Here is a 26,299-nt window from a genome sequence, read left to right on the forward strand (position 1 = left end):
CAGGGGGAGGCGCCAGAGAGGAGGCGCCAGAGAGGGGGCGCCAGGGAGGAGGCGCCAGGGAGGGAGGCGGGAGGGAGGCGCCAGAGAGGAGGCGCCAGAGGGGAGGCGCCAGGGAGGAGGCGCCAGGGAGGAGGCGCCAGGGAGGCGCCAGAGAGGGGCGCCAGGGAGGAGGCGCCAGGGAGGGAGGCGCCAGGAGGGGCGCCAGGGAGGGAGGCGCCAGGGAGGAGGCGCCAGAGGGAGGAGCCAGGGGGACTACGGGTCAGGAGTTCTCTTCCTCCTCCTGGCTGTACCTCCTCAGCGGCGTCAATGCATCCTTCACAGAGTGGAACAAGATGTTCTTTACCTGGGGAGAGGACAGAGAGGAGAGGTCAAACAGGAGGAGAGATAGAGAGGAGAGGTCAAACAGGAGGGAGAGACAGAGAGGAGAGGTCAAACAGGAGGGAGAGGACAGAGGAGAGGTCAAACAGGAGGGAGAGACAGAGAGGAGAGGTCAAACAGGAGGGATAGATAGAGAGGAGAGGTCAAACAGGAGGGAGAGACAGAGAGGAGAGGTCAAACAGGAGGGAGAGGACAGAGGAGAGGTCAAACAGGAGGAGAGGACAGAGAGGAGAGGTCAAACAGGAGGGAGAGATAGAGAGGAGAGGTCAAACAGGAGGGAGAGACAGAGAGGAGAGGTCAAACAGGAGGGATAGATAGAGAGGAGAGGTCAAACAGGAGGGAGAGACAGAGAGGAGAGGTCAAACAGGAGGGAGAGGACAGAGAGGAGAGGTCAAACAGGAGGGAGAGGACAGAGAGGAGAGGTCAAACAGGAGGGAGAGATAGAGAGGAGAGGTCAAACAGGAGGGAGAGACAGAGAGGAGAGGTCAAACAGGAGGGAGAGACAGAGGAGAGTTTAAACAGGAGGGAGAGACAGAGAGGAGAGGTCAAACAGGAGGGAGAGATAGAGAGGAGAGGTCAAACAGGAGGGAGAGACAGAGAGGAGAGGTCAAACAGGAGGGAGAGGACAGAGAGGAGAGGTCAAACAGGAGGGAGAGGACAGAGAGGAGAGGTCAAACAGGAGGGAGAGGACAGAGAGGAGAGGTCAAACAGGAGGGAGAGGACAGAGAGGAGAGGTCAAACAGGAGGGAGAGATAGAGAGGAGAGGTTAAACAGGAGGGAGAGACAGAGAGAGATGGAGAGAGGGTGAGGACAGAGAGGAGAGAGAGATACTTTAAAAAATATATGTACACCTTTATTGGCCCAATAGTTAAATAAATAAAGTTGCACTTTGCAGAAATTGCTCCTCCATTTCCTGGTTGCTAAAACTAAGTTTGTCTAATTTCAGTTTGTGACAAAATGAGATGCTACAATTCTCAAAACCGCTGTGAAATATATTTTCCAGAACCAAGAATATTGGTTACCACTTTACTTGACACCCAGCGTCATAAACTGTTATATATCATATATATGTACCCCTGTCCTGGTCCCCTGTCCTGGTCCCCTGTACCCCTGTCCTGGTCCCCTGTACCCCTGTCCTGGTCCCCTGTACCCCTGTCCTGGTCTAATTCAGCTGATGATCGGATGGCTTTTAATACCGCCTTCTGAATCAGGGTGTGACTATGACCTGAAATCAGAACACCGCCTTCTGAATCAGGGTGTGACTATGACCTGAAATCAGAACACCGCCTTCTGAATCAGGGTGTGACTATGACCTGAAATCAGAACACCGCCTTCTGAATCAGGGTGTGACTATGACCTGAAATCAGAACACCGCCTTCTGAATCAGGGTGTGACTATGACCTGAAATCAGAACACCGCCTTCTGAATCAGGGTGTGACTATGACCTGAAATCAGAACACCGCCTTCTGAATCAGGGTGTGACTATGACCTGAAATCAGAATATCGTCTTGGTGTTTGACACTGGGGACCGGACCGTCTTGGTGTTTGACACTGGGGACCGGACCGTCTTGGTGTTTGACACTGGGGACCGGACCGTCTTGGTGTTTGACACTGGGGACCGGACCGTCTTGGTGTTTGACACTGGGGACCGGACCGTCTTGGTGTTTGACACTGGGGACCGGACCGTCTTGGTGTTTGACACTGGGGACCGGACCGTCTTGGTGTTTGACACTGGGGACCGGACCGTCTTGGTGTTTGACACTGGGGACCCGGACCGTCTTGGTGTTTGACACTGGGGACCGGACCGTCTTGGTGTTTGACACTGGGGACGGACCGTCTTGGTGTTTGACACTGGGGACCGGACCGTCTTGGTGTTTGACACTGGGGACCGGACCGTCTTGGTGTTTGACACTGGGGACCGGACCGTCTTGGTGTTTGACACTGGGGACCGGACCGTCTTGGTGTTTGACACTGGGGACCGGACCGTCTTGGTGTTTGACACTGGGGACCGGACCGTCTTGGTGTTTGACACTGGGGACCGGACCGTCTTGGTGTTTGACACTGGGGACCGGACCGTCTTGGTGTTTGACACTGGGGACCGGACCGTCTTGGTGTTTGACACTGGGGACCGGACCGTCTTGGTGTTTGACACTGGGGACCGGACCGTCTTGGTGTTTGACACTGGGGACCGGACCGTCTTGGTGTTTGACACTGGGGACCGGACCGTCTTGGTGTTTGACACTGGGGACCGGACCGTCTTGGTGTTTGACACTGGGGACCGGACCGTCTTGGTGTTTGACACTGGGGACCGGACCGTCTTGGTGTTTGACACTGGGGACCATACCGTCTTGGTTTAGAGATTGACTCTATTTGGGATTACTGGTCATGCTCTGGAGTGGTTTGTGAACAACTTGTCAAATAGAACCCAGTGTGTTAAGGCACATGGTTCGGACACCGTTGAGTTGTGCTCTGTGTGCCTCAAGGATCCATTTTAGGTCCCCTGTTAATTATCTGTATCAACAACACTGTGAGCCATATTGAGACAGCTGTTCATTTTTATGTGGATGACACTGTTGTCCAGTCAGGTGACAGCAGACTGTTCTCCAGTCAGGTGACAGCAGACTGTTCTCCAGTCAGGTGACAGCAGACTGTTCTCCAGTCAGGTGACTGCAGACTGTTCTCCAGTCAGGTGACAGCAGACTGTTCTCCAGTCAGGTGACAGCAGACTGTTCTCCAGTCAGGTGACAGCAGACTGTTCTCCAGTCAGGTGACAGCAGACTGTTCTCCAGTCAGGTGACAGCAGACTGTTCTCCAGTCAGGTGACAGCAGACTGTTCTCCAGTCAGGTGACAGCAGACTGTTCTCCAGTCAGGTGACAGCAGACTGTTCTCCAGTCAGGTGACAGCAGACTGTTCTCCAGTCAGGTGACAGCAGTTTGACTTTGGCTTTTGAAAAAGCTCAAACAGCTTTTACCATCCATCAACAGAATCTGAAGCTCGTTCTGAATGCCTGGTATTTACCAATACTAAACCCTCTGAAAACCATGTCAATGGTACTAAATGCCTGGTATTTACCAATACTAAACCCTCTGAAAACCATGTCAATGGTACTAAATGCCTGGTATTTACCAATACTAAACACTCTGAAAACCATGTAAATGGTACTAAATGCATGGTATTTACCCAATACTAAACCCTCTGAAAACCATGTCAATAGTACTAAATGCCTGGTATTTACCAATACTAAACCCTCTGAAAACCATGTCAATGGTACTAAATGCCTGGTATTTACCAATACTAAACCCTCTGAAAACCATGTCAATGGTACTAAATGCCTGGTATTTACCAATACTAAACCCTCTGAAAACCATGTCAATAGTACTAAATGCCTGGTATTTACCAATACTAAACACTCTGAAAACCATGTCAATAGTACTAAATGCCTGGTATTTACCAATACTAAACCCTCTGAAAACCATTGTCAATAGTACTAAATGCCTGGTATTTACCCAATACTAAACACTCTGAAAACCATGTCAATAGTACTAAATGCCTGGTATTTACCCAATACTAAACACTCTGAAAACCATGTCACTAGTACTAAATGCCTTGTATTTACCAATACTAAACACTCTGAAAACCATGTCAATAGTACTAAATGCCTGGTATTTACCCAATACTAAACACTCTGAAAACCATGTCAATAGTACTAAATGCATGGTATTTACCCAATACTAAACCCTCTGAAAACCATGTCAATGGTACTAAATGCCTGGTATTTACCAATACTAAACCCTCTGAAAACCATGTCAATAGTACTAAATGCCTGGTATTTACCCAATACTAAACACTCTGAAAACCATGTCACTAGTACTAAATGCCTTGTATTTACCAATACTAAACCCTCTGAAAACCATGTCAATAGTACTAAATGCCTGGTATTTACCCAATACTAAACACTCTGAAAACCATGTCACTAGTACTAAATGCCTGGTATTTACCCAATACTAAACCCTCTGAAAACCATGTCATTAGTACCATGGAAGGACATTGTATAGAGCAGGGCAAAACATACAGATGTCTGTGAGTTTGGGTGTATGAGAAGTTGAGCTTCACCAGAGAGAACCTTGTCTCTGTTTTGAGTTTTATTACAGACACAAAGCCTGTTTCTCCTTCGCTCCCAGAAGAGAGCTCATCCGTTGTACTTGTCTCTGTTTTGTACAGTGGTGATACTATGTCCACCACCTTCAGAAAATATTCAAACCCCTCGACTTATCCACATTTTGTTGTGTTACAGGCCTGAATTCAAAATGGATTCTCATCCATCTACACACAATACCCCATCATGTTACAGTGAAAATCTGTTTTTAGGAATTTCTGCAAATGTATTAAAAATGAAATACCGAAATCTCATTTACATAAGTATCCACACCCCCTGAGTCAATACTCGGTAGAATCACCTTTGGCAGTGATTAGAGCAAAGAGTCTTTCTGGGTAATTCTCAGAGCTTTCCAAACCTGATTTATGTAACATTTGACCATTATTCTTTTCAAAATTCTTCAAGCTCTGTCAAATGAGTTGTTGATCATTGTCAGACATCCATTTTCAGGTCTTGCCGTAGATTTAAGTCAAAACTCTAAGTAGGCAAGTCAGGAATATTCAATGTTGTCTTGGTAAACAACTCCAGTGTAGATTTGGCCTGGTGTTTTAGATTATTGCCCTGCTGAAAGGTGGATTCATCTCCCACTGTCTGGTGGAAAGCAGACAACCAAGTTTTTGCCTGTGCTTAGCTCAATTTATTTTTATTTTTTTATCCTGACAAACTCCCTAGTCCTTCCCGATGACAAGCATACCCCTAACATGACGCAGCCACCACAATGCATGGAAATATGAAGAGTGTTACTCAGTGATGTGTTGGATTTGCACCAGACGTAACACGTTGTATTCAGGACATAAAGTTCATTTCTTCGCAGTATTTCTTTATTGGCTTGTTGCAAACAGGGTGCGTGTTTTGGAATATTTGTATTCTGTACAGGCGTCCATCTTTTCACTCTGTCAATTAGGTTCGTATTGTGGAGTAACTACAATGTTGTTGATCCATCCTCAGTTTTCTCCAATCACAGCCATTAAACTCTGTAACTGTTTTAAAGTCACCATTCGCCTCATGGTAAAATCCCTGAGCGGTTTCCTTCTTCTCCAGCAACTGAGTTAGTAAGGACGCCTGTATCTTGGTAGTGACTGGGTATATTGATACTCCACCCAGATCATTTCACCATGCTCCATGATATACAATGTATTTTCCCATCTACCAATAGGTGCCCTTCTTCCTGAGGCAATGGAAAACCTCCATGGTCTTTGTGGTTGAATCTGTGTTTAAAATGATGAAGTATTATGGAGTATTTTGACACAAAATCTCAATTGAATCTATGTTAAATTCAGGCTGTAACACAACAAAATGTGGAAACGTCAAGGGGTGTGAACCATTTCTGAAGGCCCTGTATGTAGAGAACATTAAAAGGGCATGCTGTGATTCAAACAAAAAAGTAGTTCATTTTAAGTCCTAATATGGATGTACCAATGTGACTTTAAAGGGAAACGCATTGAGATGAGAACAGGAGAGGACAGGGTTCGTCACAGCCAACCCACCTGTAGTTTATCTTCGTAGTTGGGCTCTTCTCTGGAGGACCTCAGTTCCTGTGTCAGGTGGAAGGAGTGGAATACATGCTCTGGAGACACAAAGTCATTTATCACCTGGACACAACTGTGAAGGTTCTGCACCTGTCAGAGGGGAGGGGGAGAGGAGAGAGAAGGGGGAGAGAGAAGGGGAGGGGAGAGGAGAGAGAAGGGGGAGAGAGAGAAGGGGAGGGGGAGAGGAGAGAGAAAGGGGAGAGGAGAGAGAAGGGGAGAGGAGAGAGAAGGGGAGAGGAGAGAGAAGGGGAGAGAGAGAGGGGGGAGAGAGAGAGGGGAGAGGGAGAGAGAAGGGGGGAGAGGAGAGAGAAGGGGAGAGGGAGAGAGAAGGGGGGAGGAGAGAGAGGGGAGGAGAGAGAAGGGGGAGAGGAGAGAGGGGGAGAGGAGAGAGAAGGGGGGAGAGAGAGAGAGGGGAGGGGGAGAGAGAAGGGGGAGAGAGAGAGAAGGGGAGGGGAGAGAGAGGGGGGGAGAGAGAGAGAAGGGGAGAGGAGAGAGAAGGGGAGAGAGAGAGGGGAGGGGGAGAGGAGAGAGAAGGGGAGAGAGAGAGAAGGGGGAGGGGGGAGAGAGAAGGGGGGAGAGAGAGAGGAAGGGGAGAGGAGAGAGAAGGGGGGAGAGAGAGAAGGGGAGGGGAGAGGGAGAGAGAGAGAGAGGGGGAGAGAGAGAGAAGGGGAGGGGGAGAGAGAAGGGGAGAGGAGAGAGAAGGGGGAGAGAGAGAGAGAAGGGGAGGGAGAGAGAGGGGAGGGGAGAGAGAGAGAAGGGGGGGAGAGAGAGAAGGGGAGGGGAGAGGGAGAGAGAGAAGGGGAGAGAGAGAGAGAAAGGGAGGGGAGAGGGGGAGAGAAAGGGGGGGAGAGAAAGAAGTGGAGAGAGGGAGGGGGAGAGAGAAGGGGAGAGAGGGAGGGGGAGAGAGAGAAGGGGAGAGAGAGAAGGGGAGAGGGAGGAGAGAGAAGGGAGAGAGGATTGAGAACATGTATCACTAGAAGGCAGTGAGTTCCAACAGAACAGAGCAGAGTGGCAGTAGGCTCTCCTCTTATCTGACTAGTTCAATATAACACCGACAAGGCAATCTGGGACAGAGACAGCAGAGTCATGTCTACTGTATCAGTGGTTGTCCGTCCTGGGGAACCCAAGGGGACAGAGACAGCAGAGTCAACCATGTTGTTGTCATGTGTTGTCATGTGTTGTTGTCATGTTGTGTTGTTGCCATGCTGTGTTGCTACCATGTTGTTGTCATGTGTTGTCATTGTCATGTTGTGTTGTGTTGTTGCCATGTGTTGTCATGTGTTGCCATGTGTTGTCATGTTGTGTTGTTGCCATGTTGTGTTTTGGCCATGCTGTGTTGTCATGTTGTGTTGTTGTCGTCATGTTGTGTTGTTGCCATATGTTGTGACCATGTTGTCATGTGTTGTTGTCATGTTGTGTTGCTACCATGTTGTTGCCATGTTGTGTTGTTGCCATGTTGTGTTGTTGCCATGTTGTGGCCATGTTGTGTTGTTGCCATGTTGTTGTCATGTTGTGTTATTGCCATGTGTTGCTACCATGTTGTTGTCATGTTGTGTTGTTGTCATGTTGTGTTATTGCCATTTTGTGTTGTTGCTATGTTGTTGTCATGTTGTGTTGCTACCATGTTGTTGCCATGTTATTGTCATGTTGTTGTCGTCATGTTGTGTTGTTGCCATGTTGTTGTCATGTTGTGTTGATGCCATGTTGTGTTGCTACCATGTTGATACCATGTTGTTGCCATGTGTGTTGTCATGTTGTGTTGTTGCCATGTTGTTGTTGCCATGTTGTTGTCATGTTGTGTTGTTGCCATGTTCTTGTCATGTTGTGTTGTTGCCATGTTGTTGTCTTAGGTCTTTATGTAGTGTTGTTGCCATGTTGTGTTGTCATGTTGTGTTGTTTCCATGTTGTTGCCATGTTGTGTTGTTGCCATGTGTTGTTGTCATGTGTTGTTGCCATGTTGTGTTGTTGCCATGTTGTGTTGTTGCCATGTTGTGTTGTTGCCATGTTGTGATGTTGCCATGTTGTTGTCTTAGGTCTTTATGTAGTGTTGTTGCCATGTTGTGTTGTTGCCATGTTGTTGTCTTAGATCTTTATGTAGTGTTGTTGCCATGTTGTGTTGTTGCCATGTTGTGTTGTTGCCATGTTGTGTTGTTGCCATGTTGTGTTGTTGCCATGTTGTTGTCTTAGGTCTTTATGTAGTGTTGTTGCAATGTTGTGTTGTTGTCATGTTGTGTTGTTGTCATGTTGTGTTGTGTTGTTGCCATGTTGTTGTCTTAGGTCTTTATGTAGTGTTGTTGCCATGTTGTGTTGTTGTTGTGTTGTTGCCATGTTGTTGTCTTAGGTCTTTATGTAGTGTTGTTGCCATGTTGTGTTGTTGTTGTGTTGTTGCCATGTTGTTGTCTTAGATCTTTATGTAGTGTTGTTGCCATGTTGTGTTGTTGCCATGTTGTGTTGTTGCCATGTTGTGTTGTTGCCATGTTGTTGTCTTAGGTCTTTATGTTGTGTTGTTGCCATGTTGTGTTGTTGCCATGTTGTGTTGTTGCCATGTTGTTGCCATGTTGTGTTGTTGCCATGTTGTTGTCTTAGGTCTTTATGTAGTGTTGTGTCTCTCGTCGTTCTTAAATAAGTGTTTAATAAAAGGTTCAAACTAAATCTACCAGAGGTACCTGGTGCAGCGCCCCGGCCGGGATGAGGACAGAGTCCCCCAGGAACTGAACCACGGTCAAGCCCTGCACATCATGCTCCTCCCACAGACGCTGACGCAACTTCCTGCTCAGGTACCGGCCCGGCTCTCTGATTGGGTCGTGCTCTGCTGAAATCTCCGCCCCCTGCTCCTTAGCAACCTGCTGACAACACATGAAGAACACACAGCTGAGATTACACACAGAAACTACACAGGAGAGGTTAGACTGATGGGCTAATTCAGACGGACAGACCACAGACAGAGAGCAGCAGATACTATTCAGGTGAAACCTGCATCAGATTAAATATTAGATGAATCTATATTCAACCCTGGAGGAGGACATCAGTAGAACAGACAGTAAACACCACAGGTAATCTATATTCAACCCTGGGTGCTCCGTCATGAAACCTGATGGAGGAGGACATCAGTAGAACAGACAGTAAACACCACAGGTAATCTATATTCAACCCTGGGTGCTCCGTCATGAAACCTGATGGAGGAGGACATCAGTAGAACAGACAGTAAACACCACAGCTAATAGATGTTAACTAAAGAGATGCCCTATAAAATGATGCTGCTTCTCTGTATTAAGGTTATTGACTCAGAAGAGGACCAGGTCAGATTCAGGATAGCACCAGGTCAGATTCAGGACAAGGTCAGATTCAGGACAGGACCAGGTCAGATTCAGGACAGGACCAGGTCAGATTCAGGACAGGACCAGGTCAGATTCAGGACAGCACCAGGTCAGATTCAGGACAGCACCAGGTCAGATTCAGGACAGGACCAGGTCAGATTCAGGACAGGACCAGGTAAGATTCAGGACAGGACCAGGTCAGATTCAGGACAGCACCAGGTCAGATTCAGGACAGCACCAGGTCAGATTCAGGACAGCACCAGGTCAGATTCAGGACAGGACCAGGTCAGATTCAGGACAGGACCAAGTCAGATTCAGGACAGCACCAGGTCAGAATCAGGACAGGACCAGGTCAGATTCAGGACAGGACCAAGTCAGATTCAGGACAGGACCAAGTCAGATTCAGGACAGCACCAGGTCAGATTCAGGACAGCACCAGGTCAGATTCAGGACAGCACCAGGTCAGATTCAGGACAGCACCAGGTCAGATTCAGGACAGCACCAGGTCAGATTCAGGACAGGACCAGGTCAGATTCAGGACAGGAAAAGGTCAGATTCAGGACCAGGTCAGATTAAGGACAGGAAAAGGTCAGATTCAGGACCAGGTCAGATTCAGGACAGGAAAAGGTCAGATTCAGGACAGGACCAGGTCAGATTCAGGACAGGACCAGGTCAGATTCAGGACAGGACCAGGTCAGATTCAGGACAGGACCAGGTCAGATTCAGGACAGGAAAAGGTCAGATTCAGGACCAGGTCAGATTCAGGACAGGAAAAGGTCAGATTCAGGACCAGGTCAGATTCAGACAGGACCAGGTCAAATGCAGGACAGGACCAGGTCAGATTCAGGACAAAGCCATGTCAGATTCAGGAAAGGACCAGGTCAGATTCAGGAGAGGCCCAGAACAGATTGAGGACAGGACCAGGTCAGATTCAGGACAGAACAAGATCAGATTCAGGACCAGGTCAGATTCAGACAGGACCAGATCAGATTCAGGACAGGACCAGGTCAGATTCAGGACAGGACCAGGTCAGATTCAGGACAAGACCAGGTCAGATTCAGGACAGGACCAGGTCAGATTCAGGACAGGACCAGGTCAGATTCAGGACAAGACCAGGTCAGATTCAGGACAGAACAAGATCAGATTCAGGACCAGGTCAGATTCAGACAGGACCAGGTCAGAATCAGGGCAGGTCAGATTCAGGAGAGGACCAGATCAGATTCAGGACCAGGTCAGATTCAGACAGGACCAGGTCAGATTCAGGACAGGACCAGGTCAGATTCAGGACAGGACCAGGTCAGATTCAGGACAGGACCAGGTCAGATTCAGGACAAGACCAGGTCAGATTCAGGACAAGACCAGGTCAGATTCAGGTCAGAATCAAGACAGCACCAGGTCAGATTCAGGACAGCACCAGGTCAGAATCGGGACAGGACCAGGTCAGATTCAGGACAGGACCAGGTCAGATTCAGGACAGGACCAGGTCAGATTCAGGACAAGACCCAGGTCAGATTCAGGACAGGACCAGGTCAGATTCAGGACAGGACCCAGGTCAGATTCAGGACATGACCAGGTCAGATTCAGGACAAGACCAGGTCAGATTCAGGACAGGACCAGGTCAGATTCAGGACAGGACCAGGTCAGATTCAGGACAGCACCAGGTCAGATTCAGGACCAGGTCAGATTCAGGACAGGACCAGGTCAGATTCAGGACAGCACCAGGTCAGATTCAGGACAGGACCAGGTCAGATTCAGGAGAGGACCAGGTCAGATTCAGGAGAGCACCAGGTCAGATTCAGGACAGGACCAGGTCAGATTCAGGACAGGACCAGGTCAGATTTAGGACAGGACCAGGTCAGATTCAGGACAGGACCAGGTCAGATTCAGGACCAGGTCAGATTCAGGATAGGGCCAGGTCAGATTCAGGACCAGGTCAAATGCAGGACAGGATCATGTTAGATTCAGGACAGCACCAGGTCAGATTCAGGACAAAGCCATGTCAGATTAGGTCAGGACCAGGTCAGAATCAGGGCATGTCAGATTCAGGACAGCACCAAGTCAGATTCAGGAAAGGACCAGGTCAGATTCAGGACAGAACAAGATCAGATTCAGGATAGGACCAGGTCAGAATCAGGGCAGGTCAGATTCAGGATAGGACCAGGTCAGATTCAGACAGGACCAGGTCAGATTCAGGACAGGACCAGGTCAGATTCAGGTCAGAATCAAGACAGCACCAGGTCAGATTCAGGACAGCACCAGGTCAGAATCGGGACAGGACCAGGTCAGATTCAGGACAGGACCAGGTCAGATTCAGGACAGGACCAGGTCAGATTCAGAACAGGACCAGGTCAGATTCAGAACAGGACCAGGTCAGATTCAGGACAGGACCCAGGTCAGATTCAGGACAGGACCAGGTCAGATTCAGGACAAGACCAGGTCAGATTCAGGACAGGACCAGGTCAGATTCAGGATAGGACCAGGTCAGATTCAGGGCAGGACCAGGTCAGATTCAGGACCAGGTCAGATTCAGACAGGACCAGGTCAGATTCAGGACATGATCATGTTAGATTCAGGACAGGACCAGGTCAGATTCGGGACAGGACCAGGTCAGATTCAGGACCAGGTCAGATTCAGGATAGGACCATGTCAGATTCAGGACAAGGTCAGATTCAGGACAGGATCAGCTCAGATTCAGGAGAGGACCAGATCAGATTGAGGACAGGACCAGGTCAGATTCATGACAGGACCAGGTCAGATTCAGACAGGACCAGGTCAGACTCAGGTCCAGGTCAGAATCAAGACAGCACCAGGTCAGAATCAGGACAGGACCAGGTCAGATTCAGGACAGGACCAGGTCAGATTCAGGACAGGTCCAGGTCAGATTCAGGACAGGTCCAGGTCAGAATCAAGACAGCACCAGGTCAGAATCAGGACAGGACCAGGTCAGATTCAGGACAGGACCAGGTCAGATTCAGGACAGGTCCAGGTCAGATTCAGGACAGGTCCAGGTCAGAATCAAGACAGCACCAGGTCAGAATCAGGACAGCACCAGGTCAGATTCAGGACAGCACCAGGTCAGATTCAGGACAGCACCAGGTCAGATTCAGGACAGCACCAGGTCAGATTCAGGACAGCACCAGGTCAGATTCAGGACAGCACCAGGTCAGATTCAGGACAGGACCAGGTCAGATTCAGGACAGGACCAGGTCAGATTCAGGACAAGGTCAGATTCAGGACAGGACCAGGTCAGATTTAGGAGAGGACCAGGTCAGATTCATGACAGGACCAGGTCAGATTCAGGATAGGACCAGGTCAGATTCTGGACCAGGACAGGTCCAGGACAGGACCAGGTCAGATTCAGGACCAGGTCAGATTCAGGACGGGACCAGGTCAGAACCAGGACGGGACCAGGTCAGAACCAGGACGGGACCAGGTCAGAACCAGGACGGGACCAGGTCAGATTCAGGACGGGACCAGGTCAGATTCAGGACGGGACCAGGTCAGATTCAGGACGGGACCAGGTCAGATTCAGGACGGGACCAGGTCAGATTCAGGACGGGACCAGGTCAGATTCAGGACGGGACCAGGTCAGATTCTGGACGGGACCAGGTCAGATTCAGGACGGGACCAGGTCAGAATCAGGACGGGACCAGGTCAGATTCAGGGACGGGACCAGGTCAGATTCAGGGACGGGACCAGGTCAGATTCAGGACGGGACCAGGTCAGATTCAGGACGGGACCAGGTCAGATTCAGGACGGGACCAGGTCAGATTCAGGACGGGACCAGGTCAGATTCAGGACGGGACCAGGTCAGATTCTGGACGGGACCAGGTCAGATTCAGGGCGGGACCAGGTCAGAATCAGGACGGGACCAGGTCAGAATCAGGACGGGACCAGGTCAGATTCAGGACGGGACCAGGTCAGATTCAGGACGGGACCAGGTCAGATTCAGGACAGGACCAGGTCAGATTCAGGACAGCACCAGGTCAGATTCAGGACAGGACCAGGTCAGATTCAGGAGAGGACCAGGTCAGATTCAGGAGAGCACCAGGTCAGATTCAGGACAGGACCAGGTCAGATTCAGGACAGGACCAGGTCAGATTTAGGACAGGACCAGGTCAGATTCAGGACCAGGTCAGATTCAGGATAGGGCCAGGTCAGATTCAGGACCAGGTCAAATGCAGGACAGGATCATGTTAGATTCAGGACAGCACCAGGTCAGATTCAGGAAAGGACCAGGTCAGATTCAGGACAGAACAAGATCAGATTCAGGATAGGACCAGGTCAGAATCAGGGCAGGTCAGATTCAGGATAGGACCAGGTCAGATTCAGACAGGACCAGGTCAGATTCAGGACAGGACCAGGTCAGATTCAGGTCAGAATCAAGACAGCACCAGGTCAGATTCAGGACAGCACCAGGTCAGAATCGGGACAGGACCAGGTCAGATTCAGGACAGGACCAGGTCAGATTCAGGACAGGACCAGGTCAGATTCAGAACAGGACCAGGTCAGATTCAGAACAGGACCAGGTCAGATTCAGGACAGGACCCAGGTCAGATTCAGGACCAGGTCAGATTCAGGATAGGGCCAGGTCAGATTCAGGACCAGGTCAAATGCAGGACAGGATCATGTTAGATTCAGGACAGCACCAGGTCAGATTCAGGACAAAGCCATGTCAGATTAGGTCAGGACCAGGTCAGAATCAGGGCATGTCAGATTCAGGACAGCACCAAGTCAGATTCAGGAAAGGACCAGGTCAGATTCAGGACAGAACAAGATCAGATTCAGGATAGGACCAGGTCAGAATCAGGGCAGGTCAGATTCAGGATAGGACCAGGTCAGATTCAGACAGGACCAGGTCAGATTCAGGTCAGAATCAAGACAGCACCAGGTCAGATTCAGGACAGCACCAGGTCAGAATCGGGACAGGACCAGGTCAGATTCAGGACAGGACCAGGTCAGATTCAGGACAGGACCAGGTCAGATTCAGAACAGGACCAGGTCAGATTCAGAACAGGACCAGGTCAGATTCAGGACAGGACCCAGGTCAGATTCAGGACAGGACCAGGTCAGATTCAGGACAAGACCAGGTCAGATTCAGGACAGGACCAGGTCAGATTCAGGATAGGACCAGGTCAGATTCAGGGCAGGACCAGGTCAGATTCAGGACCAGGTCAGATTCAGACAGGACCAGGTCAGATTCAGGACATGATCATGTTAGATTCAGGACAGGACCAGGTCAGATTCGGGACATTACCAGGTCAGAATCGGGACAGGACCAGGTCAGATTCAGGACCAGGTCAGATTCAGGATAGGACCATGTCAGATTCAGGACAAGGTCAGATTCAGGACAGGATCAGCTCAGATTCAGGAGAGGACCAGATCAGATTGAGGACAGGACCAGGTCAGATTCATGACAGGACCAGGTCAGATTCAGACAGGACCAGGTCAGACTCAGGTCCAGGTCAGAATCAAGACAGCACCAGGTCAGAATCAGGACAGGACCAGGTCAGATTCAGGACAGGACCAGGTCAGATTCAGGACAGGTCCAGGTCAGATTCAGGACAGGTCCAGGTCAGAATCAAGACAGCACCAGGTCAGAATCAGGACAGGACCAGGTCAGATTCAGGACAGGACCAGGTCAGATTCAGGACAGGTCCAGGTCAGATTCAGGACAGGTCCAGGTCAGAATCAAGACAGCACCAGGTCAGAATCAGGACAGCACCAGGTCAGATTCAGGACAGCACCAGGTCAGATTCAGGACAGCACCAGGTCAGATTCAGGACAGCACCAGGTCAGATTCAGGACAGCACCAGGTCAGATTCAGGACAGCACCAGGTCAGATTCAGGACAGGACCAGGTCAGATTCAGGACAGGACCAGGTCAGATTCAGGACAAGGTCAGATTCAGGACAGGACCAGGTCAGATTTAGGAGAGGACCAGGTCAGATTCATGACAGGACCAGGTCAGATTCAGGATAGGACCAGGTCAGATTCTGGACCAGGACAGGTCCAGGACAGGACCAGGTCAGATTCAGGACCAGGTCAGATTCAGGACGGGACCAGGTCAGAACCAGGACGGGACCAGGTCAGAACCAGGACGGGACCAGGTCAGAACCAGGACGGGACCAGGACAGATTCAGGACGGGACCAGGTCAGATTCAGGACGGGACCAGGTCAGATTCAGGACGGGACCAGGTCAGATTCAGGACGGGACCAGGTCAGATTCAGGACGGGACCAGGTCAGATTCAGGACGGGACCAGGTCAGATTCTGGACGGGACCAGGTCAGATTCAGGACGGGACCAGGTCAGAATCAGGACGGGACCAGGTCAGATTCAGGACGGGACCAGGTCAGATTCAGGACGGGACCAGGTCAGATTCAGGACGGGACCAGGTCAGATTCAGGACGGGACCAGGTCAGATTCAGGACGGGACCAGGTCAGATTCAGGACGGGACCAGGTCAGATTCAGGACGGGACCAGGTCAGATTCTGGACGGGACCAGGTCAGATTCAGGACGGGACCAGGTCAGAATCAGGACGGGACCAGGTCAGATTCAGGACGGGACCAGGTCAGATTCAGGACGGGACCAGGTCAGATTCAGGACGGGACCAGGTCAGATTCAGGACGGGACCAGGTCAGATTCAGGACAGCACCAGGTCAGATTCAGGACAGGACCAGGTCAGATTCAGGAGAGGACCAGGTCAGATTCAGGAGAGCACCAGGTCAGATTCAGGACAGGACCAGGTCAGATTCAGGACAGGACCAGGTCAGATTTAGGACAGGACCAGGTCAGATTCAGGACCAGGTCAGATTCAGGATAGGGCCAGGTCAGATTCAGGACCAGGTCAAATGCAGGACAGGATCATGTTAGATTCAGGACAGCACCAGGTCAGATTCAGGAAAGGACCAGGTCAGATTCAGGACAGAACAAGATCAGATTCAGGATAGGACCAGGTCAGAATCAGGGCAGGTCAGATTCAGGATAGGACCAGGTCAGATTCAGACAGGACCAGGTCAGATTCAGGACAGGACCAGGTCAGATTCAGGTCAGAATCAAGACAGCACCAGGTCAGATTCAGGACAGCACCAGGTCAGAATCGGGACAGGACCAGGTCAGATTCAGGACAGGACCAGGTCAGATTCAGGACAGGACCAGGTCAGATTCAGAACAGGACCAGGTCAGATTCAGAACAGGACCAGGTCAGATTCAGGACAGGACCCAGGTCAGATTCAGGACCAGGTCAGATTCAGGATAGGGCCAGGTCAGATTCAGGACCAGGTCAAATGCAGGACAGGATCATGTTAGATTCAGGACAGCACCAGGTCAGATTCAGGACAAAGCCATGTCAGATTAGGTCAGGACCAGGTCAGAATCAGGGCATGTCAGATTCAGGACAGCACCAAGTCAGATTCAGGAAAGGACCAGGTCAGATTCAGGACAGAACAAGATCAGATTCAGGATAGGACCAGGTCAGAATCAGGGCAGGTCAGATTCAGGATAGGACCAGGTCAGATTCAGACAGGACCAGGTCAGATTCAGGACAGGACCAGGTCAGATTCAGGTCAGAATCAAGACAGCACCAGGTCAGATTCAGGACAGCACCAGGTCAGAATCGGGACAGGACCAGGTCAGATTCAGGACAGGACCAGGTCAGATTCAGGACAGGACCAGGTCAGATTCAGAACAGGACCAGGTCAGATTCAGAACAGGACCAGGTCAGATTCAGGACAGGACCCAGGTCAGATTCAGGACAGGACCAGGTCAGATTCAGGACAAGACCAGGTCAGATTCAGGACAGGACCAGGTCAGATTCAGGATAGGACCAGGTCAGATTCAGGGCAGGACCAGGTCAGATTCAGGACCAGGTCAGATTCAGACAGGACCAGGTCAGATTCAGGACATGATCATGTTAGATTCAGGACAGGACCAGGTCAGATTCGGGACATTACCAGGTCAGAATCGGGACAGGACCAGGTCAGATTCAGGACCAGGTCAGATTCAGGATAGGACCAGGTCAGATTCAGGACAAGGTCAGATTCAGGACAGGATCAGCTCAGATTCAGGAGAGGACCAGATCAGATTGAGGACAGGACCAGGTCAGATTCATGACAGGACCAGGTCAGATTCAGACAGGACCAGGTCAGACTCAGGTCCAGGTCAGAATCAAGACGGCACCAGGTCAGAATCAGGACAGGACCAGGTCAGATTCAGGACAGGACCAGGTCAGATTCAGGACAGGTCCAGGTCAGATTCAGGACAGGTCCAGGTCAGAATCAAGACAGCACCAGGTCAGAATCAGGACAGGACCAGGTCAGATTCAGGACAGGACCAGGTCAGATTCAGGACAGGTCCAGGTCAGATTCAGGACAGGTCCAGGTCAGAATCAAGACAGCACCAGGTCAGAATCAGGACAGCACCAGGTCAGATTCAGGACAGCACCAGGTCAGATTCAGGACAGCACCAGGTCAGATTCAGGACAGCACCAGGTCAGATTCAGGACAGCACCAGGTCAGATTCAGGACAGCACCAGGTCAGATTCAGGACAGCACCAGGTCAGATTCAGGACAGGACCAGGTCAGATTCAGGACAGGACCAGGTCAGATTCAGGACAAGGTCAGATTCAGGACAGGACCAGGTCAGATTTAGGAGAGGACCAGGTCAGATTCATGACAGGACCAGGTCAGATTCAGGATAGGACCAGGTCAGATTCAGGAGAGGACCAGATCAGATTGAGGACAGGACCAGGTCAGATTCATGACAGGACCAGGTCAGATTCAGACAGGACCAGGTCAGACTCAGGTCCAGGTCAGAATCAAGACAGCACCAGGTCAGAATCAGGACAGGACCAGGTCAGATTCAGGACAGGACCAGGTCAGATTCAGGACAGGTCCAGGTCAGATTCAGGACAGGTCCAGGTCAGAATCAAGACAGCACCAGGTCAGAATCAGGACAGGACCAGGTCAGATTCAGGACAGGACCAGGTCAGATTCAGGACAGGTCCAGGTCAGATTCAGGACAGGTCCAGGTCAGAATCAAGACAGCACCAGGTCAGAATCAGGACAGCACCAGGTCAGATTCAGGACAGCACCAGGTCAGATTCAGGACAGCACCAGGTCAGATTCAGGACAGCACCAGGTCAGATTCAGGACAGCACCAGGTCAGATTCAGGACAGCACCAGGTCAGATTCAGGACAGGACCAGGTCAGATTCAGGACAGGACCAGGTCAGATTCAGGACAAGGTCAGATTCAGGACAGGACCAGGTCAGATTTAGGAGAGGACCAGGTCAGATTCATGACAGGACCAGGTCAGATTCAGGATAGGACCAGGTCAGATTCTGGACCAGGACAGGTCCAGGACAGGACCAGGTCAGATTCAGGACCAGGTCAGATTCAGGACGGGACCAGGTCAGAACCAGGACGGGACCAGGTCAGAACCAGGACGGGACCAGGTCAGAACCAGGACGGGACCAGGACAGATTCAGGACGGGACCAGGTCAGATTCAGGACGGGACCAGGTCAGATTCAGGACGGGACCAGGTCAGATTCAGGACGGGACCAGGTCAGATTCAGGACGGGACCAGGTCAGATTCAGGACGGGACCAGGTCAGATTCTGGACGGGACCAGGTCAGATTCAGGACGGGACCAGGTCAGAATCAGGACGGGACCAGGTCAGATTCAGGACGGGACCAGGTCAGATTCAGGACGGGACCAGGTCAGATTCAGGACGGGACCAGGTCAGATTCAGGGACGGGACCAGGTCAGATTCAGGACGGGACCAGGTCAGATTCAGGACGGGACCAGGTCAGATTCAGGACGGGACCAGGTCAGATTCTGGACGGGACCAGGTCAGATTCAGGACGGGACCAGGTCAGAATCAGGACGGGACCAGGTCAGATTCAGGACGGGACCAGGTCAGATTCAGGACGGGACCAGGTCAGATTCAGGACGGGACCAGGTCAGATTCAGGACGGGACCAGGTCAGATTCAGGACAGCACCAGGTCAGATTCAGGACAGGACCAGGTCAGATTCAGGAGAGGACCAGGTCAGATTCAGGAGAGCACCAGGTCAGATTCAGGACAGGACCAGGTCAGATTCAGGACAGGACCAGGTCAGATTTAGGACAGGACCAGGTCAGATTCAGGACCAGGTCAGATTCAGGATAGGGCCAGGTCAGATTCAGGACCAGGTCAAATGCAGGACAGGATCATGTTAGATTCAGGACAGCACCAGGTCAGATTCAGGAAAGGACCAGGTCAGATTCAGGACAGAACAAGATCAGATTCAGGATAGGACCAGGTCAGAATCAGGGCAGGTCAGATTCAGGATAGGACCAGGTCAGATTCAGACAGGACCAGGTCAGATTCAGGACAGGACCAGGTCAGATTCAGGTCAGAATCAAGACAGCACCAGGTCAGATTCAGGACAGCACCAGGTCAGAATCGGGACAGGACCAGGTCAGATTCAGGACAGGACCAGGTCAGATTCAGGACAGGACCAGGTCAGATTCAGAACAGGACCAGGTCAGATTCAGAACAGGACCAGGTCAGATTCAGGACAGGACCCAGGTCAGATTCAGGACCAGGTCAGATTCAGGATAGGGCCAGGTCAGATTCAGGACCAGGTCAAATGCAGGACAGGATCATGTTAGATTCAGGACAGCACCAGGTCAGATTCAGGACAAAGCCATGTCAGATTAGGTCAGGACCAGGTCAGAATCAGGGCATGTCAGATTCAGGACAGCACCAAGTCAGATTCAGGAAAGGACCAGGTCAGATTCAGGACAGAACAAGATCAGATTCAGGATAGGACCAGGTCAGAATCAGGGCAGGTCAGATTCAGGATAGGACCAGGTCAGATTCAGACAGGACCAGGTCAGATTCAGGACAGGACCAGGTCAGATTCAGGTCAGAATCAAGACAGCACCAGGTCAGATTCAGGACAGCACCAGGTCAGAATCGGGACAGGACCAGGTCAGATTCAGGACAGGACCAGGTCAGATTCAGGACAGGACCAGGTCAGATTCAGAACAGGACCAGGTCAGATTCAGAACAGGACCAGGTCAGATTCAGGACAGGACCCAGGTCAGATTCAGGACAGGACCAGGTCAGATTCAGGACAAGACCAGGTCAGATTCAGGACAGGACCAGGTCAGATTCAGGATAGGACCAGGTCAGATTCAGGGCAGGACCAGGTCAGATTCAGGACCAGGTCAGATTCAGACAGGACCAGGTCAGATTCAGGACATGATCATGTTAGATTCAGGACAGGACCAGGTCAGATTCGGGACATTACCAGGTCAGAATCGGGACAGGACCAGGTCAGATTCAGGACCAGGTCAGATTCAGGATAGGACCAGGTCAGATTCAGGACAAGGTCAGATTCAGGACAGGATCAGCTCAGATTCAGGAGAGGACCAGATCAGATTGAGGACAGGACCAGGTCAGATTCATGACAGGACCAGGTCAGATTCAGACAGGACCAGGTCAGACTCAGGTCCAGGTCAGAATCAAGACGGCACCAGGTCAGAATCAGGACAGGACCAGGTCAGATTCAGGACAGGACCAGGTCAGATTCAGGACAGGTCCAGGTCAGATTCAGGACAGGTCCAGGTCAGAATCAAGACAGCACCAGGTCAGAATCAGGACAGGACCAGGTCAGATTCAGGACAGGACCAGGTCAGATTCAGGACAGGTCCAGGTCAGATTCAGGACAGGTCCAGGTCAGAATCAAGACAGCACCAGGTCAGAATCAGGACAGCACCAGGTCAGATTCAGGACAGCACCAGGTCAGATTCAGGACAGCACCAGGTCAGATTCAGGACAGCACCAGGTCAGATTCAGGACAGCACCAGGTCAGATTCAGGACAGCACCAGGTCAGATTCAGGACAGCACCAGGTCAGATTCAGGACAGGACCAGGTCAGATTCAGGACAGGACCAGGTCAGATTCAGGACAAGGTCAGATTCAGGACAGGACCAGGTCAGATTTAGGAGAGGACCAGGTCAGATTCATGACAGGACCAGGTCAGATTCAGGATAGGACCAGGTCAGATTCTGGACCAGGACAGGTCCAGGACAGGACCAGGTCAGATTCAGGACCAGGTCAGATTCAGGGACGGGACCAGGTCAGAACCAGGACGGGACCAGGTCAGAACCAGGACGGGACCAGGTCAGAACCAGGACGGGACCAGGTCAGATTCAGGACCGGACCAGGACAGATTCAGGACGGGACCAGGTCAGATTCAGGACGGGACCAGGTCAGATTCAGGACGGGGACCAGGTCAGATTCAGGACGGGACCAGGTCAGATTCAGGACGGGACCAGGTCAGATTCAGGACGGGACCAGGTCAGATTCAGGACGGGACCAGGTCAGAATCAGGACGGGACCAGGTCAGATTCAGGACGGGACCAGGTCAGATTCAGGACGGGACCAGGTCAGATTCAGGACGGGACCAGGTCAGAATCAGGACGGGACCAGGTCAGATTCAGGACAGCACCAGGTCAGATTCAGGACAGGACCAGGTCAGATTCAGGAGAGGACCAGGTCAGATTCAGGGAGGAGCACCAGGTCAGATTCAGGACAGGACCAGGTCAGATTCAGGACAGGACCAGGTCAGATTTAGGACAGGACCAGGTCAGATTCAGGACCAGGTCAGATTCAGGATAGGGCCAGGTCAGATTCAGGACCAGGTCAAATGCAGGACAGGATCATGTTAGATTCAGGACAGCACCAGGTCAGATTCAGGAAAGGACCAGGTCAGATTCAGGACAGAACAAGATCAGATTCAGGATAGGACCAGGTCAGAATCAGGGCAGGTCAGATTCAGGATAGGACCAGGTCAGATTCAGACAGGACCAGGTCAGATTCAGGACAGGACCAGGTCAGATTCAGGTCAGAATCAAGACAGCACCAGGTCAGATTCAGGACAGCACCAGGTCAGAATCGGGACAGGACCAGGTCAGATTCAGGACAGGACCAGGTCAGATTCAGGACAGGACCAGGTCAGATTCAGAACAGGACCAGGTCAGATTCAGAACAGGACCAGGTCAGATTCAGGACAGGACCCAGGTCAGATTCAGGACAGGACCAGGTCAGATTCAGGACAAGACCAGGTCAGATTCAGGACAGGACCAGGTCAGATTCAGGACAGGACCAGGTCAGATTCAGGGCAGGACCAGGTCAGATTCAGGACCAGGTCAGATTCAGACAGGACCAGGTCAGATTCAGGACATGATCATGTTAGATTCAGGACAGGACCAGGTCAGATTGGGACATTACCAGGTCAGAATCGGGACAGGACCAGGTCAGATTCAGGACCAGGTCAGATTCAGGACAAGGTCAGATTCAGGACAGGATCAGCTCAGATTCAGGAGAGGACCAGATCAGATTGAGGACAGGACCAGGTCAGATTCATGACAGGACCAGGTCAGATTCAGGTCCAGGTCAGAATCAAGACAGCACCAGGTCAGAATCAGGACAGGACCAGGTCAGATTCAGGACAGGACCAGGTCAGATTCAGGACAGGTCCAGGTCAGATTCAGGACAGGTCCAGGTCAGAATCAAGACAGCACCAGGTCAGAATCAGGACAGGACCAGGTCAGATTCAGGACAGGACCAGGTCAGATTCAGGACAGGTCCAGGTCAGATTCAGGACAGGTCCAGGTCAGAATCAAGACAGCACCAGGTCAGAATCAGGACAGCACCAGGTCAGATTCAGGACAGCACCAGGTCAGATTCAGGACAGCACCAGGTCAGATTCAGGACAGCACCAGGTCAGATTCAGGACAGCACCAGGTCAGATTCAGGACAGGACCAGGTCAGATTCAGGACAGCACCAGGTCAGAATCGGGACAGGACAAGGTCAGATTCAGGACAGGATCAGGTTAAATTCAGGACAGGACCAGGTCAGATTCAGGACAAGGTCAGATTCAGGACAGGACCAGGTCAGATTTAGGAGAGGACCAGGTCAGATTCATGACAGGACCAGGTCAGATTCAGGATAGGACCAGGTCAGATTCTGGACCAGGACAGGTCCAGGACAGGACCAGGTCAGAACCAGGACGGGACCAGGTCAGAACCAGGACGGGACCAGGTCAGAACCAGGACGGGACCAGGTCAGATTCAGGACGGGACCAGGTCAGATTCAGGACGGGACCAGGTCAGATTCAGGACGGGACCAGGTCAGATTCAGGACGGGACCAGGTCAGATTCAGGACGGGACCAGGTCAGATTCAGGACGGGACCAGGTCAGATTCAGGACGGCACCAGGTCAGATTCAGGACGGCACCAGGTCAGATTCAGGACGGGACCAGGTCAGATTCAGGACGGGACCAGGTCAGATTCAGGACGGGACCAGGTCAGATTCAGGACGGGACCAGGTCAGATTCAGGACGGCACCAGGTCAGATTCAGGACGGCACCAGGTCAGATTCAGGACGGGACCAGGTCAGATTCAGGACGGGACCAGGTCAGATTCAGGACGGGACCAGGTCAGATTCAGGACGGCACCAGGTCAGATTCAGGACGGCACCAGGTCAGATTCAGGACGGGACCAGGTCAGATTCAGGACGGGACCAGGTCAGATTCAGGACGGGACCAGGTCAGATTCAGGACGGGACCAGGTCAGATTCAGGACGGGACCAGGTCAGATTCAGGACGGGACCAGGTCAGATTCAGGACCAGGTCAGATTCAGGACGGGACCAGGTCAGATTCAGGACGGGACCAGGTCAGATTCAGGACAGCACCAGGTCAGATTCAGGACATCAGTGACATTCCTCAGTAAACCAGACAGAGACAAGGCTGCTGGATGAGATACCCACCATCCACAGAACAGTACAACCACAACACACAGTTCAGTAAGCAATAAAGTGTCTCCTCAGTCAGGCTGGGCTGCTGTGACCCGTAGTAAAACTCATCCCTCTGAAGGACTAGAGTGGAGAGAGGAGGAGGGGAGGAGAGAGACGTGATGCTGGGCTGCTGTGTCCCATAGTAAAACAACTCCCTCTGACTAATGTGTTTTATAAGGGCATCCAGAGAGGAGAGAGAGGAGGGGGGAGGAGAGGAGGGGGAGGAGAAAGAGGGAGGAGGAGGGGGAGGAGAAAGAGGGAGGAGGAGGGGGAGGAGAAAGAGGGAGAGGAGGAGGGGAGGAGAAAGAGGGAAAGGAGGAGGGGAGGAGAGAGAGAGGGAGGGGAGGAGAGAGAGGGAGAGGAGGAGGGGAAGAAAGGGAGAGGGAGGGGAGGAGAGAGACGTGATGCTGGGCTGCTGTGTCCCATAGTAAAACAACTCCGTCAGACTGATGGGTTTTATCAGGGCATCTCGAGAGGAGGAGAGGGAGAGGAGGAGGGGAAGAGAGGGAGAGGAGGAGGGGAAGAGAGAGGAAAAGAGAGAGTGAGAGAGAACCAGAGAGAGAGAGACGTGATGCTTGTCATTCAGGCCAAAGAGTTCACACCAGAGAATTTTCAGGTGCATTTTGGCAAACTCCAAGCGGGCTGTCATGTGCCTTTTCCTGAAGAGTGGCTTCCGTCTGGCCACTCTACCATAAAGGCCTGATTGGTGGAGTGCTGCAGAGATGGTTGTCCTGCTGGAAGGTTCTCCCATCTCTATAGAGGAACTCTGGAGCTCTGTCAGAGGGACCATCGGGTTCTCGGTCACCTCCTGACCAAGGCCTTTCTCCGCTCAGTTTGGCCGGGCAGCCAGCTCTAGGAAGAGTCTTGGTGGTTCCAAGGCCACTGTGTTCTTGGGACCTTCAATGTTGCAGAAATGTTTTGGTACCCTTCCCCAGATCTGTGCCTCGACACAATCCTGTCTCTGAGCTCTACGGACAATACCATCCACCTCATGGCTTGGTTTTTGCTCTGACATGCATTGTGGGACTTTTTATAGACAGGTGTGTGCCTTTCCAAATCATGTCCAATCAATTGAATTTACCACAGGTGGACTCCAATCAAGTTGTAGAAACATCAAGGATGATCAATGGAAACAGGATGCACCTGAACTCAATTTCAAGCCTCATAGCAAAGGGTCTGAATGTTATGTCGATGGGGTATTTCTGTTAGATTTGCTTTGTCATTGAGGGGTGACAGACAGAGAGCCCACCAGAGGGCAAGCCAGCCAGACAGAGAGCCAGACAGCCAGCCAGACAGAGAGCCAGCCAGATAGCCAGACAGCCAGAGGGCCGGCCAGACAGAGAGACAGCCAGAGAGACAGAGAGCCAGCCAGAGGGCCAGACAGACAGCCAGACAGAGAGACAGAGAGCCAGCCAGATAGCCAGACAGCCAGAGGGCCGGCCAGACAGAGAGACAGCCAGCCAGAGAGCCAGAGAGCCAGCCAGAGAGACAGAGAGCCAGCCAGAGAGACAGAGAGCCAGCCAGAGGGCCAGACAGACAGCCAGACAGAGAGACAGAGGGCCAGCCAGAGGGCCAGACAGACAGAGAACATATTAAAGTGAGAATAACCTTGTGCAGAAAGTCTTTAATTTTCTCCACATCTTTGCTAATGTAGATGTGCCACAAGGCTCCAGGCGTCTCGCTGGAATCCTTTAATCTCTTCTTCACGCTGTCGTCCAAGTCTTCCTCCTCCAGTCTCTTCAACACTCCTGCAACACAAACACAGTGGGAGTTCAAACACCACACATCTCAGTGTGCTGTATATTGACAACACTGAGAAGCGGGGCTCGCTGACACAAGCATCAACATCCCTTTAAAAATGAATAGTGATGAGAGAGAGACTGAGCACAGAGGGTGTCTGTAATGAATAGTGATGAGAGAGAGAGAGAGAGCGAGAGCGAGAGCGAGAGCGAGAGAGAGAGAGAGAGAGAGAGAGAGAGAGAGAGAATGCGTCTGTAATGAATAGTGATGTGGAGAGATAGAGAGAGAGAGTCCCAGGACAAGAGAGAGAGTCCCAGGTACAGGAC

At 51.5% G+C, this 26,299-nt stretch overlaps 1 protein-coding gene across 1 annotated transcript; it reads right to left on the reverse strand.

Annotated features, from left to right (window-relative positions):
- Nucleotides 1-253: 253 nt before the first annotated feature.
- On the reverse strand, nt 254-25,981 carry LOC135533719 (probable JmjC domain-containing histone demethylation protein 2C; the record flags this gene model as incomplete). Its single annotated transcript, XM_064960979.1, has 4 exons — nt 254-343; nt 6,023-6,154; nt 8,731-8,907; nt 25,842-25,981. Coding segments are annotated over 4 exons (533 nt in total), but the record flags the coding sequence as incomplete, so codon positions are not given.
- Nucleotides 25,982-26,299: the final 318 nt, after the last annotated feature.

This window comes from Oncorhynchus masou, unplaced genomic scaffold (genome assembly GCF_036934945.1).
Source record: "Oncorhynchus masou masou isolate Uvic2021 unplaced genomic scaffold, UVic_Omas_1.1 unplaced_scaffold_2617, whole genome shotgun sequence".
Taxonomy (NCBI): Eukaryota; Metazoa; Chordata; class Actinopteri; order Salmoniformes; family Salmonidae; genus Oncorhynchus; species Oncorhynchus masou.